Source organism: Mesoplodon mirus (genome assembly GCF_964341445.2).
Source record: "Mesoplodon mirus genome assembly, chromosome: 9".
Lineage (NCBI taxonomy): Eukaryota > Metazoa > Chordata > Mammalia > Artiodactyla > Ziphiidae > Mesoplodon > Mesoplodon mirus.
This window is the reverse complement of record NC_138985.1, coordinates 95,652,826-95,670,767: the sequence shown is the minus strand read 5'-3', so window position 1 is coordinate 95,670,767 and position 17,942 is coordinate 95,652,826. Positions and strand designations below refer to the sequence as shown.

At 40.2% G+C, this 17,942-nt stretch overlaps 1 protein-coding gene across 1 annotated transcript in view; it reads left to right on the top strand.

Annotated features, from left to right (window-relative positions):
• Positions 1–17,942, top strand: part of CHCHD3 (coiled-coil-helix-coiled-coil-helix domain containing 3) — a 292,068-nt gene that overhangs the window by 227,696 nt on the left and 46,430 nt on the right. The window contains exon 6 of the mRNA XM_082632960.1: positions 3,026–3,096. Within this exon, the coding sequence (XP_082489086.1) occupies positions 3,026–3,096 (71 nt within the window). The remainder of the gene's footprint in view (positions 1–3,025; positions 3,097–17,942) is intronic.

Below are 17,942 nucleotides of genomic sequence, written 5' to 3'. Positions count from 1 at the left end.
GAAGTCCCCCTGTTCCCTTCCTTTATGGCACTCTGCCCCTCTCATCCTCTTTTACCACCCACACATAACTGCCACCACTTAGAGATAATCCATAGAATTTGCTCTTTACTGATCCTGTTTCATTTTTTTGCCCTTTTTCATCCAAAGTAACAGAAATTGCATTGTACTGTATCATATCTACAACTTGCTTTTTTTGCCCCACATGTATGTCTGATTCATTCTTTTTCATCACTGTATAGATAGATATCCATTTTATGAATACCCAATATATATTTATCCTTTCTCCTGCTGGCAGACATATTGGGAGTGTTGTTGGTTTGGGGTTTTTGTTTTGTTTTTTGCATAGTTCATTTTTTTTTTTTTTTTTTTTTTTTTTTTTCCTTTTTGCTGTATGCGGGCCTCTCACTGTTGTGGCCTCTCCCGTTGCGGAGCACAGGCTCCGGACGCGCAGGCCCAGCGGCCATGGCTCACGGGCCCAGCCGCTCCGCGGCATATGGGATCCTCCCAGACCGGGGCACGAACCCGTATCCCCTGCATCGGCAGGCGGACTCTCAACCACTGCGCCACCAGGGAGGCCCTGCATAGTTCATTTTTTAAAGTATTTTCTCAGGTCAAAAGAGATCTCTACTTTTTCTGAACTCCGTTAACACTATGTACCACTTTTAGCTTAACATTTGTGACCTTTTATTATAATTATTTTTCTTTTCTCCTGTAGCAGATGGAAAGCTTTTTGAGGATCTAGTTCTCCAAGATGGACTTATTGGGATAATAAGGATTTAAAATTTTGTTGAATGAATAAGTAAATACTTAATGAATTAAACACTGTCTACATATAGATGTTGGGCATATTTGTGTTTGTTTTCTTAGTTATATGGTGTTGCCTCTTGGGGACTTTGTTACATTTATGCAGTGTCAGAAACTGGTCACTGAGCTAGAAATATGGAGCATAGATAAGCCTAAAACTTTAAGAAATTATATTCTAGGTTTGCAGGCATCACAGGTACAGGGTTTTTTTGGTGTGTTTAACATTGAAGGAGAAAGTTTGACAAAGTTAGCAATTTAATCTACATTTGGCATTACACAGCAGAAGGGAGCTCTCTCTATTATGGCAGAAGTCTTCCTTTTGTGTATCGTTCTGTATTGACAATTTTGAATTTGTACCCAGAATGGAATTGCCCAAATTAGTTCTTTTCCTCCAAAATTCTTTTATTTGGATGTTAACCTTACCCTGCAAAAACACTGAGCAGGTTTCTTAGCTCTCTTGCCTATCTTATTTGATTTCTACAACAGCTTTGGCAGACATAAGCAAGGCTAGTGTCATCCATATTTTACAGATTAGGAACGCTGGAACGGAAGCTGGGGGAGGTTGTTCGCTCAGGGTCACTGAACAGAACCAGAGACCAGATCTTTCAGTCTGGTCCTGGCTCTGTCCAGACGTTACAGTTTCAGTGTTTAAAATGAGCAAACATATTTTGTTTTGCTGGCATTTTAATAGATGATTCAGTAACATAATGCCTGTTTGACAGTTCATCGTAGTAATATGGGGAGTTTCTCATCATTGTTAGTGGTCCATTATAACTGCCTTTTTGCTGCCCTCTTTGTTAGAAGCGTTCAAAGAAAAGCTGAAACCAGACATTGCAAAAGAGCGAGTCGTGACTGGTGTGTATTTTAAAGGAAAGAAAAACCTCATAAGTGGAACTGATAGGAAGGAGTGACACCACCTAAAGTTAAAATATCGGAGGAGACAAATGGCTTTTTGATAGCTCGAGACCTACCAGTGAATTAAAACTCCTCGGCACATGGACTGGTGCAGTTGATCACTCACATTGCAGTCTTAAAAAATGCAGAAGCAGTACACGTAAATATTGTCTTCATGTCAGAAATACACCTTCGTGCTTGAAAATGATAAAAAATCACAATCGATCCTTAACAACTGTTCTGTTCATCTTTATTGATCAGGTGCAAGAAAGATAAATCGCAGCCCAAATAAGATTATAGTAAATGTTAGCATCATAGGGGACTCTAGGTTGATCGAGAGCCATTCATCATCTCAAATGGTGACCTGTCCATTGCTCCAGCCATCCTGAGTCTGCTGTCTAATCACATACCTATTGATTTTATCTACATCCAACAAACCTGGATGTGACTGTCATTGGGCAACCCAGATTGTTAAATGCAAAGGGGTCACTGGTGTGAAGAGGATTTCATTTTCATTTTCTTACCAACCAACAATGATTTATTAAAAAATAAACTACCCCAAGTCATGCATGTGAAACCTGAGTGATTAGGGAATGAAGGGGCACAGTCGACCGCATTTTGGGGTCTATTGCATTTTGTTCCTTTGCACTGTGATGCATTTTGCAGGGTATTTCATGGAGTCTGAAGGCCCATAGGGTCATTTAGGCCACCCTCTGCCGTAAGACAGGTTTCACAGTAGCTAGCCAGAACGGAGCATTTTTAATTTTGCTGCCCCAGGAAAGGCATTACTTTGCTCTTACAACTTGATGTATGTTGCTTATGTGTTCATTCGTGTAATATTGAAACATTTTTTTAATAAAAATTACCTGAATCTGCACCCCTGTTCTTACTGATTAATTTGTTATAAATGTTGGTGCTCTCGTGGTCATATGGAGATGACCACTGGAATAATAGGTAAGTATGGTGTGCGAATATCATATTCAATACAAATGTCTTTTGATCTTGCAGTGGTGGATTCCAAATAAGGGAGATCAAAATAATCTTTCAAAAATGTGTTAGGAGTTTTCTCAGAAGGATCAAATAATGATGAATTACAACTGTGAACATTGACTCTTTAATTACAGCCTGCATACCGACAACTATACTGTTATTAAATGGGTAGCTTTGCATGTATTTTTGTAAGTATTCATGCTACCATGCAAGAAATCTTTCCTCTACTGCTTGAGTGGCCGACACAAGATTTTATGTATTTTTTTGAAATCGTAGGTCTTGCACACATTTTGTCCTCTTGGATAGTGAAAACTCTGCTATCGATCTTTATCCACAGAGCTCAGAGTTCTACAGAGTCACCACTGAGCAATACCAGAAAGCTGCCGAGGAGGTGGAAGCAAAGTTCAAGTAAGTTTTTAATAGTATTATCATTATTTACCCTTCTTGACAAGATGAAAATACACCTTTAGCTCTTTGATACGTTAGCCCTCTGGAATACTTGGAAATGTGTTTGGATCCATGTTGCTTTAGCGGAATTCAAATGCAAGGAATGGGCATTTGATGACAGTGTGTTGCAACTCAATTTTATGAACTCGGGGAAATTGAAAGCAATGGTGATAGAATTTTCATTTGGAATATTATATAAGATAGGATACCGTTGATTATGAAGGTGATGTTAAATTGCTATCTCTATTAATAGAAACACAGAAATCATTCACTTGTGTATCATAAAATGATGGGCATGTCCAAATTTGGGTATCTGCTTTTCTCCCATTTAAGCTGTTTTCATTTCTTCACATGTACCTTGAAAGCATTTAAATCACAGACTTTACCTTGCCCTTGATTATGAGGGTGATGTTAAATTGCTACCTGTGTTAATCCTTGGGATGTTTAAATGAATGTTCTGTAATGGATGGATCAAAGTGTCTGCGACCCATAGCCCTGTACTTTCCCTTTGCTTCCAGTGCTCACATTAGGTAAGAAAACATCATTCAGAATTTTCCTGAGTATATAAATAGTTCTGTTGTGTAACCCCTGTTAGTCGCACTTGTGCAAATTAGTGAAGCACAGAAAGATGCTGTGACGGGTTTAGTTGAAAGAGTGCATTGGGCTCAGACCTCCTTCCTTGGCATGTTTATAAACATTTGATAAAATGATTAAACCCTGAGGTAGAATGTTGTTACTTGCTGCTATAGTGCAGTTTGTGTGGTAATGGATACTGGTGTTATTTTAATGTTGATTAAAAAAAAGATTTTTTAAAAAGATGGTTTGAGGTATCTTTAAATAGACCGAAACCTCTAGTCTTCCTTAGTGAATTATCTCTTTAGGGGCAGTTGGGAAAGGCCTTCTAAAAATGAGCCATAAATCTCACTCTTAAAGGTTAATGTGCTATCTTTAGAATTTAGATATGGTATTGGATAGACTTGGTTTTAAAAGGCACTCTACATATGTATTCTCAAAGTTAGGTTTTTATCCTTCTCGTTAATGTTAAATCAGTGTTTTTTAAACCTTTGGTCTCTGTACTGTGAGAACCTTTGACTTGGCACCCTGGGTCCTTCTTCCTTGTAAGATGATAGCTATACAAATAACTAAAATTTAAGTTAAAGGAGATCAATTCTGACTAGAATGATCTATGAAGTCATTATAAAGAAGATGGTCTTTTAGTTGAGGCTTGAAGAAGAGTATTGAATAGTCAGGAAGGAAAGGTATTCAAAACGAAAACATCTTCAGTAGTTGGGTGACAGACAGACTAGTTAAGAGCAGTGGTTTGACTCACAGAGACTAGTGCAGGATACAGCTGGAAAGGTTGGTAGGGTCATTCATTAGCTGCTGGGCTAAGAAGTTGGTCTTCATTTAACCAGAAGGCATTGGAAGGTGTTTGACCAGGTGAGTACCCCAATTTCTGTTATCCTTTAGGAATCAGTCTGATAGTTGATGTGAGGTTTGATTGGAGGTGTGCGGGGAAAAAAAAAGCCAGAGATAGCAGATGAGATATCTGTATAAGTGAAAGAGAAAAGGAGGAGATGGATACAAAAGTCACTGAGAGATTAGACATGAATTAGTGATTAATTGGTGTACTAGTTTGCTAGGGCTGCCACAGACTGACTGGCTTAAACAACAGAAGTTTGTTTTCTCACAATTCTGGAGGCTGGAAGTTCAGGATCAAGGTGTCAGCAGGCTTGGTTTCTCCGGGGGCCTTTCTCCGTTGCTTGCAGATGGCTGTCTTTGCATGGTCTTCCTCTCTGCATCTGCGTCCTAATCTCCTTCTCTTATAAATCACATTGGATTAGGGCCCATCCTGATGACTTAATTTTAACTTACTTACCTCTTTAAAAATCCTCTGTCCAAATTTGCTTTCTGAAGTACCGGGCATTAGGACTTCAACATATGAATTTTGGGGGAGACACAGTTCAGCCCATAACACTTGGATAGAAGGGATAAAGGAGAAACAGAAATATGAGCTTAGTTTATTGGAAAATTGGTGGAAGCTGAATTTCATAGAGAGAGAAGTCTGATTTTATATGAAAAGAATATCTCTTCTGAAGCCATGCCCAGCTGCCATGTCATTCAGCCTGGGCTAGCCTACTGCAGAATGGGAGGCTGCATGTAGCACAAAAGTAAAAGTCATGATGACTTACCTTCTCCAAGACAGCATGGACCTGTAGTTTGGACTTAGTTTTAAGCAGAGCCTCAGCAGCATCATTCTCTTTTATCTTTAGAAGGTATTATTCTTTATTAGATCCTTCTCCAGTCTGGTGTAGTAAACAGTTTGACCTTTCCCAAAGTGAGCTCTGGCCCTTGTACCTAGCTCCTGGGACAAACCTCTAAACCTTTGGAATTTCCCAAGTGAAAGAAATGTCTTATTACTCATGATGGGCCCCTTATGACATGTGGTATCAGCCCGGTGCCAAAGGCTGAATTCAGCCCCAGGGGCAGTCAGTCAGGCAAGGATGTGTGATGAGGCTTCAGTGAAACTCAGGACACTAAAGTCTGGGTGAGCGTCTCTAGTTGATACTACTCTGCATTTGTTACACAGTGATACGAGGAGGGAAATGCATCCTGAGGACAGTGGGGACATTGCATTTGGAAACCTCTCAGACTTTGGTTTCTTTTCCTTTGGTTGATTCTCTGTATCATTTCCCATAATAAGCCATCACTCTTAGTTTAATAGCTTTAGTGAGTTCTGTGAGTCCTTTTATCGAATTATCAAAGCTTAGGGTGGTTTGGGAACCCCTTGAACTTGCAGATGATACTAGAAGTGAGGACAGTCTTGGGGACTCTGCCCTCAGACCTTGCAGTTTGGCTAACTCCAGTGCAAACAAAAACCCAGGAATTTCAAAGCTAGTTTTTTCAGAAAGTGACTTTCGCCTTTCTGTCATTTTTTTCAGCTACTACCTGCTAGCCTGAGCTTCCTAGAATATCGTAGTTTGATTTGCATTGAGTTCATTAGTGTCACACCAAGGAAGTGATAGTGTTTTGGATGTAAGAGATGTTCACCATCTTTGAAGACACAGAGATTCCTCAACGGAATTTTGTTTCTCCTTAGAAACTTGAGCACCTCATGTAATCATGACATCTTCAGTCTTTTGCAAGGCAGAGTACTATATTCTTTCCCTTGCCTGACAGGGCTGAACTCAGCAGTTCCTCTTGGACAGCAAACTGAAGGACTTTGAGGAGGATTTAGTTCATTTTATCTGATGGGAGGATTCATTTGGATACATCTTGGTTACAGGAGATGGAAGCTTTTTAAATTGCAATTTCAAGGGCACTATTATACACCTGATAGGGGGTCACATAAAATCACTGTAAAGAGAAAGAATAAAGAATGCTCTGAGCATTTGAGGCCACATGTGATGAACAGCAGTTACATTGGGGCGTCCTGCAGGATAGCTAATGGAATTATTTTAGGGAGGCTGAAATATTAACTCACACTTCAGTCCCTCACTTTATAGTTTGGTGGTAAACCAGTAAAACACTTTAGATTTATTGGAATTTTTTCCCCTATTTTATCAACACATCATTCATTCATAGTGCTTCCATTCAACATGCCCTCCCCTGCACTCTGAATATACAGCCATGAAGGAGATAGGTGGGGTCTTATCAGTGTGGAGCTTAGAGCTCGTCAGAGGAGGGCAAGAATAAGACAGATTTAATAAACCAAAGCTTTTTAGAAATCCACAGTTGGTTCTACTGTGATGAGATAATTGTATCCCTAATAAATATCAAATTATTAAAACTTACTATTTCTTTTTTCAGTGGAAATTAAGTAATTTGGGATCAAGAATGTGTGCTGTTTATTTTCCTGCAAGAACTTTTTCCCCAAAAGAGCTTTAAAATTTTGGCTATAAAACCCAAATCACTGGGTAAATCCAGTGATACATGTATTTTTTACATCTAGCTTTTTATTCAAAAGATATACCTTTTCTTTTCCCGGCTCGACTGAAACAGTCCTTATAAGCACTTCATATCACCTTTATCACCCTTTGTTATTAACTGTTAAATAGAGCAAGTTATGGTGTTAGTTCTGAGTTAGTTATATGGTGGTAGTACCATGTTATAACTCAGCTACTGAAAATTATGTTCAGTATTAATCCTTATATTCTAACTTGTAGGTAATTAATTAAGTGAAATGTTATATTAAATGTTACATTGATAGTGCTTAGCACAGGTCTAGCACAAAGTAAATGCTCAATAAATATTAGATTTTATTTTTTATTATGTATTATTATTATGATATTATTATTTTATTATCGTGTCCAACTCATGTTATGAAACTATGCACCATAGGGGAGATTTCTGTATCTGGTTCCAAACGAAATCTAGATGACGTTAAAACTTCCCAAAAGAACCTTAGGGAGAGTTCTTACCCTTGGGGAGCTCACAGTCCAGCCATGAGACAGCATATAAAGCTCTCATGACAGGACAGCCCCAAAAGGGATGTGTGTCAGAGCTGTCAGGATATACAGACAGAATAAGGGGTGTATGGACAGTGTGCCACAGGGGCTCTGTTTTTTAGTCAGCATCAGAATCCAATTGCCTTCAGTGGATTGGGGTCAATATACCACACCCACAGAAAGGAAATGTTACCATAGTGTTATGTACACACAAATTGTTTTTAAAATATAAAAACGGGGCTTCCCTGGTGGCGCAGTGGTTGAGAGTTTGCCTGCCGATGCAGGGGACACGGGTTCGTGCCCCAGTCTGGGAAGTTCCCACATGCCGCGGAGTGGCTGGGCCCGTGAGCCATGGCCGCTGAGCCTGCGCATCCGGAGCCTGTGCTCCACAACGGGAGAGGCCACAACAGTGAGAGGCCTGCGTACCGGTAAAAAAATAAAAAAATAAAATAAATAAAAAATAAAACAAATATCAAGCACATGTAAAGCAAAAGGCATCGTAAACCTTGTGAAGACAATGTAATATCAAACAAAAGCATTTCAAAGACGATTGAACTTTCACTCCCATGTTTTCCTTTAGATGATGAAGTGGCCAGTTCTACCTTCCATAAAAATATATATGGGAAGTGACATAGATCTCTCAAAAATATTTTGGACTGATTTTATTAGAGGCATAACTTTTCAACTTGGCTTCAGTATCTTTGAAAGATGAAGCACTCGTAAAGGAGTATGGTTCTGTACAATTGGATGTGAATACTGGTAAAGCTCCTTTGTGGGCCAGATGTTAGAAGGGGTTTTCACTTTTATCCTTGAACGAAGTTGTTGAAACCTGACTTATAAATTTAGGCTCATGGAAGAAGCCTGGGTTATCCTTGTAATGTATTAAAAGATTAGTTACCCTGTGGAAGGAGTTTAGGTGATTGTAGAGCATCTGTGTAATGCTATGCGAAACTCTTACAGATAAAATGGCTTTTTTAAGTATCACTATATAGTCAAAGGTTTGCTTCAGTGTAAAATTCTTCCTCTTTAAAATGTTCTTGGTTTTATTAGGGTTTCACTTTGACTGGCAGTGCTGTTTAGTTTCTCTTTAGGGTGTGTGATTTTAGTAGCTACACTACGAATGAGTTAGTGAAGCTCAGGATGACACGCCAGTGGTATCAGCAGGTGTTTCTCGTGTTCTCTGTAATTACACATGTGGATTATGGACAGTTTTAAGCAACAGTGTTTAAAGATCCTGCTTAATTGGCTGTAAAATAATTAAATAAGGTTTTGACTGGCAAATTTATAATTCTGTTAGATGCATAAGCCAGTGCGCTTGAATGTCAATGTGACTTCAATTTGGAAATATTAGATTAATAGAACTAATTGTCCTGCAGGTACAAAGTTTACTCTGATTAATAGTCTTAAAACTCCTGTAGAAGTTTAGCCAAGTAAATTTATGTTATTTACCATTCTGCTTAAACTTTTAATTAAAACTTATTTCCAAAGTTTGCAGTGTTTCAGCATTGCTGTGCTTCTTTCCAGGTTTTCCAAAGCTGAGCTCCTATAATTTTTCGACTCCAGCTACCTCACTGAGTAACTTGCCTTATCAAAAGGATTAAAATTACATACTGTCGGACATGTATTTGTATCTGCAGCTGACAGTTTCCCTGCACGTTGTCTCTAACACTTATCGATGTCTGCTTATAACCTACTTTAGTGCCGTGTGAATGGCTCTGATATACCAAATGTACATGATAAATGTTTTATCTCTGATTCTCGTTGATCAGTTTCTAAATGATCAAATGGTTTTATCTCAGTAAGACACTAATTTACATTGATCAATTTCTCAATGACCAAGTTGACTTCGTTTCTGCTGAACACAAATTGTGTTAAAACAACATTACTTGAACATGCTGGCTTTTCTAATGCAGGAGTTATGTTACCAGCAGTTACAGTATAGCTCGAGTTATTGTATTATAAAGATGTCTTCTCCCTAATGAAAAGTTTACATAAGGAGAAAAGAATGCAATATTACAGGAAGAACAGGGCTTCGAGCAAGGATTGGGGCTTTTACTAACTAATTAAATTCTGCATTTGTATTGGGCCTTTTTCCCCCTTTTTTTAATTTGAAGGGCTGTGAGCAGGAAATATAGCAGCTGCAGTGGTGACATTTTATTCCCTACGGTCCTTAGAGCCAAGCAGCGTCTTGATTATTCAGTAAGAGACTTAGCAATTGAAGAGGCTAAATTCTAGAAAAAAGTAAACATACCTGTACTCCTTCTGCATACCCTTGGTTATAATTGCCTAGTTAGCAGTATAGGGTTGTTCGTTGTTTTTGTGTTTTATTTTTATTTTTATTTTTATTTTTATTTTTTTTTTTTTTTCTTTTTGCTGTATGCGGGCCTCTCACTGTTGTGGCCTCTCCCGTTGCGGAGCACAGGCTCCGGACGCGCAGGCCCAGCGGCCATGGCTCACGGGCCCAGCCGCTCCGCGGCATATGGGATCCTCCCAGACCGGGGCACGAACCCGTATCCCCTGCATCGGCAGGCGGACTCTCAACCACTGCGCCACCAGGGAGGCCCATGTTTTTGTGTTTTAAACATCACCTCACCTATGTCCACTTCCACAGTATTTCATGTACCCACTAGAGTTTGTCCAAAAGCAAATAACCATTTGGCTGAAACAAAGTCTCAGTTATTTAGAACACCCAGTTCCTCAGGCAGGTTATTTATTCCACCTTTGACTTGTTTCTTCCATCTGTAAAATGTAAATTTTAGCTGCCATTCTCTTTAGGGCATTCAAGCTGAGAAGTTTTAAAAGTTGAAAAAGAAAAAAAAAAAAAAACGTTGTCATTGATCTTCATCTAAAAAATGGACCGAAGTAGTTTTATTTAGTTGTAAGACACCAGCTGACCTTGTATAGTTATGTTGTGTATGGTATGGCCGCCCCTTCTGTCCTTCATCAGGGGATATGTGGAGAGCAGCCTGCCGCCTCTCAAACTAAGAAGCCGTGTGGGTCATTCTCTTCCCCCACACCCCCCAAAGCAACAGATTAGTTCCAAGGCAAGTGAGACCTGCTTTGGAACACACCACGATTTGACAGCATTTCTTACGACGGGCATGTAGAATTGGTTAGATTTGTAAGGAAGCCTTAGGCGATTAGTGTCTTTTCCCCCCCTTTAAAATTAGAGCCCTCGTAATCAGATCTGTCTAGTTAGTTAGTTTCTTCTTATTTCTTTAAAGTTGGAGCTCTAGCCTTAGTCTACATACTTATTCTCTAAGGTAACAGAAGTAAATGCCAAGAAACATCATAATACCACTTGTGAGTTAGGTTTCCACCTGTATCATTTCTGCATACACTTGGTTATAATTGCCTATTTAGAAGTGTAGGGTTGTTTGTTGTTTATATTATGTTAAGACATGACACCATAACACTCCTAGAAGAGAACACAGGCAGAACAGCCTGCGACATAAATCATAGCAACACTTTCCTAGGTCAGTCTCCCAAAGCTATAGAAAAAAAAGCAAAAACAAACAAATGGAACCCAGTCAAACTCACAAGCCCCTGTACAGCCAAGGAAACCACAAACAAAATGAAAAGACAACCCTCGGACTGGGAGAAAACACTCACAAATGATGCGACCAACAAGGGCTCCATCTCTAAAACACACAAACAGCTCATACAGCCCAACAACAAGAAAACAACCCAATCAAAAAATGGGCAGAAGACCCAAACAGACCCCTCTCTGAAGAAGACAGCCAACAGGCACGTGAAAAGATGCTCAGCATTGCCAACCATCAAGAGAAATGCAAATCAAAGCCACCCACGCCTGCCAGAATGGACATCATCAAAAAGTCCACAAGTAACAAATTCTGGAGAGAGTGAGGAGGAGAAGGGGACACCCCCCCCCCCACCACCACCACTCACACTCTCTCTCTCTCTCTCCCTCTGCTGCTGGGAATGCAAACTGGTGCAGCCACCTTGTAAAGCAGCAGGGACTGTTGACTCTTGACTGTTGCTCGCAGCATTCCACTCAGTCCAGAGGTGTCTGCAGAAGGGGGCAGGGCAGGATGGCAAAGTTGATTGGAATATAGGACTGAAAGGGCAGGACAGGGATGTAAGCCATAAGACAGTATTATCTGTTTCACAAAATAGAACACAAACTGCTGCTGTTGCATGGACATGTGCAGTTGGTCTCAAGGTCAAGAGGGTCACAGTGGAAACTTCCTTATCACTTCAACACAGTAAGTGAAGGAACCTCAAGTGGTGATACAAGCCACTGAGGCCAGATTGGCCACATCCTACCTTAAATCCATGACCTGGAATTCTCTTCCCTGTCTCAGCGGTGGCAGCTGGAGTTTGTTTGGGTTACTCTGGGCATATTCTTTCCTTTAATATAATCTATTTATGTGTTTCATGTAAATTATCAAAATCAGTCTTGTTGCAGCCCTTAGGTTAGTGGCCATAAACTCCTGAATTCATGATTTGTTCTGTGTGGGATAACAAATCGTTCTGTTTTCCCTTATAGGAACATTAGCATTGAACTTTCTTCCTTAATCAATACGATCCATTAAGAATCCAGCATTACCCTACATGGTTATATGAAATATTAATTGCACACTATTAGTTAGATAAATGAAGTTTCTGCCAAAATGATAGCTTGTTTCTTTCTTTGTATCATAATATTTAAACAAGAACATTGTGAGTTCTAGGGTGCATGGTATTTTAGAATTTATTGATCCTTGCTTATTTGAGTAATTATCTACACAGCTCATAGTTCCCCAAAGATACTTCTAACTGGGATTACTAAGTTTTTTCCTCTTGCTGATTCCAGCAAGAGTTCATTTACTTTTTAAAGGGTCCAGTTGGAAATAATTTTTAAAAATTTTCCTTTGATGTTTTCATAGATGAGAAAAAGTTATTTTGCTTTTTGAGTGCCACTCAGCTACAGATAGAAAGCATCGAAGCTTGTAGGGGGGCCAATTAGAGTTAATTACCATCTGACTGACCTGCCACTTCTAAAAATGTCCAGGAAGACTTGTAGGATGTAGATTTTTAATTCTTTTCTTTTGTCAGATTTGCAAAGTTTAACCATCTAGAGCCTTAAGTATGGTAAAAATTACATCAAAGAAGTTATCTATGCATAAAAGTGATAGTTCTCAGGATAGTCTCTGGGAAGTTGTATAGGCTCCGCCATATGGTGATACCTACTTGTTTCATCACTCCATGGTTTGGGAAGCCTATTCCAAATGTTGTCAACCCTCCCTGCTCTCAACCAGATAATAAACTTAGGGTTGCCACTATTTCTGGGGTAAAACCATGGTACTAAAATTGAAACCAGAACTTTCAGGGTAATCGTACTTGAATGTGTCTTCCCATTGCTCATTTGAATGTATAATTTCCAAATCATCTCTCATGGTGTCAGTCTATCAAGGATTCCTACTTCTGGCTCTTTTCATTTTTCTTAAGATGTAAGCAAACAAAATACAAAAATTGATACATTTGGACCTTATCATGATTAAAAGGTTCTGGTCATCTTAAGACACCATTTAGAAAATTTTTAAAATGGGCAGCTAGTGGGAAGCAGCTGCATGGCACAGGGAGATCAGCTTGGTGCTTTGAGGCTGCCTAGAGGGGTGGGATAGGGAGGGTGGGAGGGAGATGCAAGAGGGAGGGGATATGGGGATATACGTAGGCATATAGCTGATTCACTTTGTTATACAGCAGAAACTAACGCAACACTGTAAAGCAATCATACTCCAATAAAGATGTTTAAAAAAAATGGGCAAAAGACTTGAACAGACACTTCAAAGGAAGATACAAGAATGGCCAATTAGCACATGAAAAGTGCTAATAACATCATTAGCTATCAGGGAATTGCAAATTAAAACCACTGGAATGATGAAAATCAAGAAGACTGACAATACTAATTGTTTGCAAGGATGTGAAGAAACCAGAATTCTCCTGCTTTGCTGTTGGGGAGTTATAAAAGAGCAAAGTCACTTTGGAAGAAGTTTGGTGGTTTCTTATAAATTTAAGCATACATTTACTCTATGACCCAGGAATTCCAGATCTGGGTATTTACCCAACAGCAAAGAAAATATACATCCACAGAAAGATTTGTACACATGTTCATATCAGGTTTATTCATAGTAGTCAAAAAGAAACTACCCATATGGTCATCGGTGAGTTTAGCAGTTTAAAAAAAATAAACTATTCATGAAACAACATGGCTGAATCTCAGAAACATTATGTTAAGCAAAAAGAAGCCAGACACAAAACAGTACCCATTGTGTGATTCCATTTATGTGGAGTTCAAAAATAGGAAAAATTAGTCTATATTGATAGAAATCAGAAAGTAGTTGATGGGGATAGAGGGGGACTTGATTGAAAATGGACACATGAACTTTCTGAGGTATTGAGAATATTTGTTTTTCTGGGTAATAGTTAGCCAGGTATATATACAATTTTACTACAATGTGAACACCTAAGATCAGTACATTAAAAATTTTTTAGGGGCTTCCCTGGTGGCGCAGTGGTGGAGAGTCCGCCAGCGGATGCAGGGTACACGGGTTCGTGCCCTGGTCCGGGAGGATCCCACATGCCGCGGAGCCGCTGGGCCCGTGAGCCATGGCCGCTGAGCCTGAGTGTCCGTAGCCTGTGCTCCGCAACGGGAGAGGCCACAACGTTGAGAGGCCCACGTACCGCAAAAAAAAAAAAAAAATTTTTAATCTTAAAATACCCTAATTTCCTAATTTTAATTAGGAAAAAAAATGTCCGAAATATTGGGAATACCCAACTTCTAACTGTAATTTGTCCCAGGTAAAATAAGTTTCTTCAATTTAATCACAGTCTTAAGAAACCTGTGATTTCTAATCCTATCCATAATCATATTTTCTTATTAGAATTTGAAAACTTCATCTCAGAGTCAGGGCTGTTCGTTCAGTATGCTTGATCTCTACAGATACAGGAGTAAACCTTTGCTTTATTTTATTTATTTTCTTAAGAATAAGTCTCCCCCGCTCCCCATTAAATTATGTTTGCCTATTATACTCATCTCCTTGTTAGCCTAGAGTCTTGTAGATAGGCCTGGTTAAGTTTATTTTTTATAGATTTATTTTTATTTATTTATCTTTGACTGCATTGGGTCTTTGTCGCTGCTCACAGGCTCCCTCTAGTTGCAGCGAACGGGGGCAACTGTTTGATGTGGTGCAGGGACTTCTCATTGTGGTGGCTTCTCTTGTTGAGGAGCATGGGCTCTAGGCATATGGGCTTCAGTAGTTGTGGCACGTGGGCTTCAGTAGTTGCGGCTCGCGGGCTCTAGAGCGCAGGTTCAGTAGTTGTGGCGCACAGGCTTTGTTGCTCCACGGCATGTGGGATCTTCCCAGACCAGAGATAGAACCCGTGTCCCCTGCATTGGCAGGCGGATTCTTAACCACTTCTCCCAGGGAAGTCCCAGGCCTGGTTAAGTTTTGAAAGTAAATTTTGATAAAGGGGTTTTATAGGCAGTATCTGTACGTGAAACATTTGTAGAGTAACACTGGTACTTTTTAATATTATAATCTTGGGCAGTAATTTGTTCATACTATGTACCGAGTCCTGGCAAAATGCTTGAAAACTTGTGAAAGCTTGCATCTTGGCCCTTCCCTACATGTTGAAATGAAAGCACACATGTTCCCATGTAAAAGTGTCGCCAAGCGTCCCCAACTTGCTCACATGGCTGCCTTCAGCTATCTTACGTGCTTTCTCATGCACCAGCCAGCAGTTAAATTGCCATGTTCCTTTTGTGAGTGTGTACATATAATGCTGGTAATCATCTGCGTCCCTTGAAAGCTGATAGATGTGCTCATTAAAGGGAGTTCTCACTCTTGGCTCCCTTCACACAAGTCACTTCAGCTCCCGTTTCTGGATGAGGCTGGCAAGAAATACTGTGCAGGGAGGGATACATCTGGCTTTATACTCCTTTTCAAGGACTAAAAAGCTCCTTTTTCAGTATGTTAAACACACTTCCTAGGGACCTTACAAGCACAAAGAAGTCAGCTATTTGCCAATTACAGTATTAACACAAGAAAGGCTAAGGGCTGCTGTTGTGTGGTGGGTTGTTTTTTTTTTTTTAATGTGCTGCCATTCTCTCTTCATTTTGTTCTCTTGTGCTTCTGAGATTACACAAATACCTATTTATTTGTGAGACAGACCCATCTGTGGAGACTATGAAGTCCACCAGCCTGCCACTGGTGTAGATCTCAGCAAAGCTGTCTGTGTACAAGGCACATTCAGCACGGTTTACGATTGGGAGTTTGAAGGTAGCGTACGCCTGTTTCTGCTTTTAGGATGAAAAATGAATTGCCAATTACTGTCGACGTGTTCAGACATGACACTTCATACGGTAGAAGCTTTCTCGGCCTGCTTTATGCTGGGCTCCCCACTATGAAACCATCAGTTCTGAAAAAGGGGTGTGTTTGCAAGGAGAAGAGAGAGGGGGATCAGTCCCTGATCCGTTATGGTTTTCTGTGCTCGTGCGGAGTGGTGGGAGGGAGGTCAGTGCCTTGAACAAGATGAAGTGATCAAAGCTGGCTGCCAGCGCATCATCACAGTCTCATTACTTTGCAAGCTGCACGCCCAGATGCTGCTGTTTTCTGCATCAGGCTTCACTGATTTACATTCATAGCACCTCCATTACAGCTCATTTGGTACTATTCACAATTATCCAGTTTTCTTTTCCTGATACAGTTTCTCCAATACAAAAGACCTTAATGTAAAGAAAATAACATCGCTGGGTGTAGGGTGCATCTTCCAGACATCCTGGTTAGTTGACAAGAAGCAGGGATCAGATGTTTTGTCACTACTTCGTCATTTGTGTTTTTGGTGTGGATAGTGGCGTGTTGGTTTGGAGGTTATTTTTGAGGTCTTTGAATTTGAGATACCGGATTTTTCCAGGGGACCGATTTCATCAACTTCCCATCCTGGGAGTTCTTTTCAATGCGTGGATTCTGATACATTGTTTTCGTTTGTTTGGTTTCTTCCCCCAGTGAAGAGCTCAATGACATATATGTATTTTTTTTTTTTTTTTTTTTTTTTTTTTTTTCCCGTACGCGGGCCTCTCACTGTTGTGGCCTCTCCCGTTGCGGAGCACAGGCTCCGGATGCGCAGGCTCAGCGGCCATGGCTCACGGGCCCAGCCGCTCCGCGGCATATGGGATCCTCCCAGACCGGGGCACGAACCCGTATCCCCTGCATCGGCAGGCGGACTCTCAACCACTGCGCCACCAGGGAGGCCCGACATATATGTATTTTGAAGGGTAGTAATGTGACAGCTCATCATCAGCATCAACAACACAGCCATCCATCAGGGTATCTTTGATGCTCTGTGCTCTGTGGGCACTGGAAATAGAGAAATACAAGTTTAAGTCCCTGCCCTCAGAGGTCTGATACTTGTTGAAATTACCAGCTCTACTGTAAAGGTGTCAAAACATGATACAGGAATTATAACTTCTACATTTGTTCAGGAAGAATTGTTGAGTATCTCATACATTCCAGGTGGTTTTTTATAAACTTGGAAATACAGAGATGAAGAAGGCATGATGCTTGCCCTCCGGACACTTGCAGCACACATGGGGAGACAGATTGATACAACAGCGGCTATAGTGTGGTAAATGCTAATACAGAGGCACAGACAAGACAGTGAAGGGATGACGAGGAGGATCTGGACTGCGAGAAGAGGTGCCTAGTGTGCAGGCTGGCGCTTCTCACTTTGAGATTTTCTCAAGGGAGGAAGAGAGAGAATGGCTTTCCATGAAGAGGGAATCCTATGCTAGAAATGGTTAGAATGAATGCAGGGGGAGGTGTGATGGAATAGGAGGCCAAAAAGGAAGATTAGGGTCAGACGTCGAAGGACTTTAAATGCTCTGTTTTGAAAGGCAAAGTTAATAGGATGTGAGAATTCAGCCAAAAGTTTTGCCTACTTGGGAATATTTTTTTAATCACCTATCCCTGGTACCCATAATTCTCACCATGAGAATTAAGCTTTTGAGTTGGTAGTTTTTTCTAGGAGTCTGTCAAATATACAGATATGACATTTGGTGCATACATAGGTGTATGCTATAATAATCACAAATTGCTATTTCATGTTAATTACTATTATCATATAAGCATGTTAATATGCATTAAAAATAAGCAAGTTTTAGCTTACCGTATTGTTTCTTAGTAAAGTTCAGGGCATTGAGAGAATGGGACATAGGAAAAAGTAGTTTTGATTGAAAAAGTGGAGAGGAAAGAGTTCAGGAAAGGTTTGGTTCATGGGATGCTGTCTGGGGAAATCTCAGGGCAACTTTGCGGAGAAAAAGCTTTAGGAGATAGAGGGACACCAAAAGCCAGTACG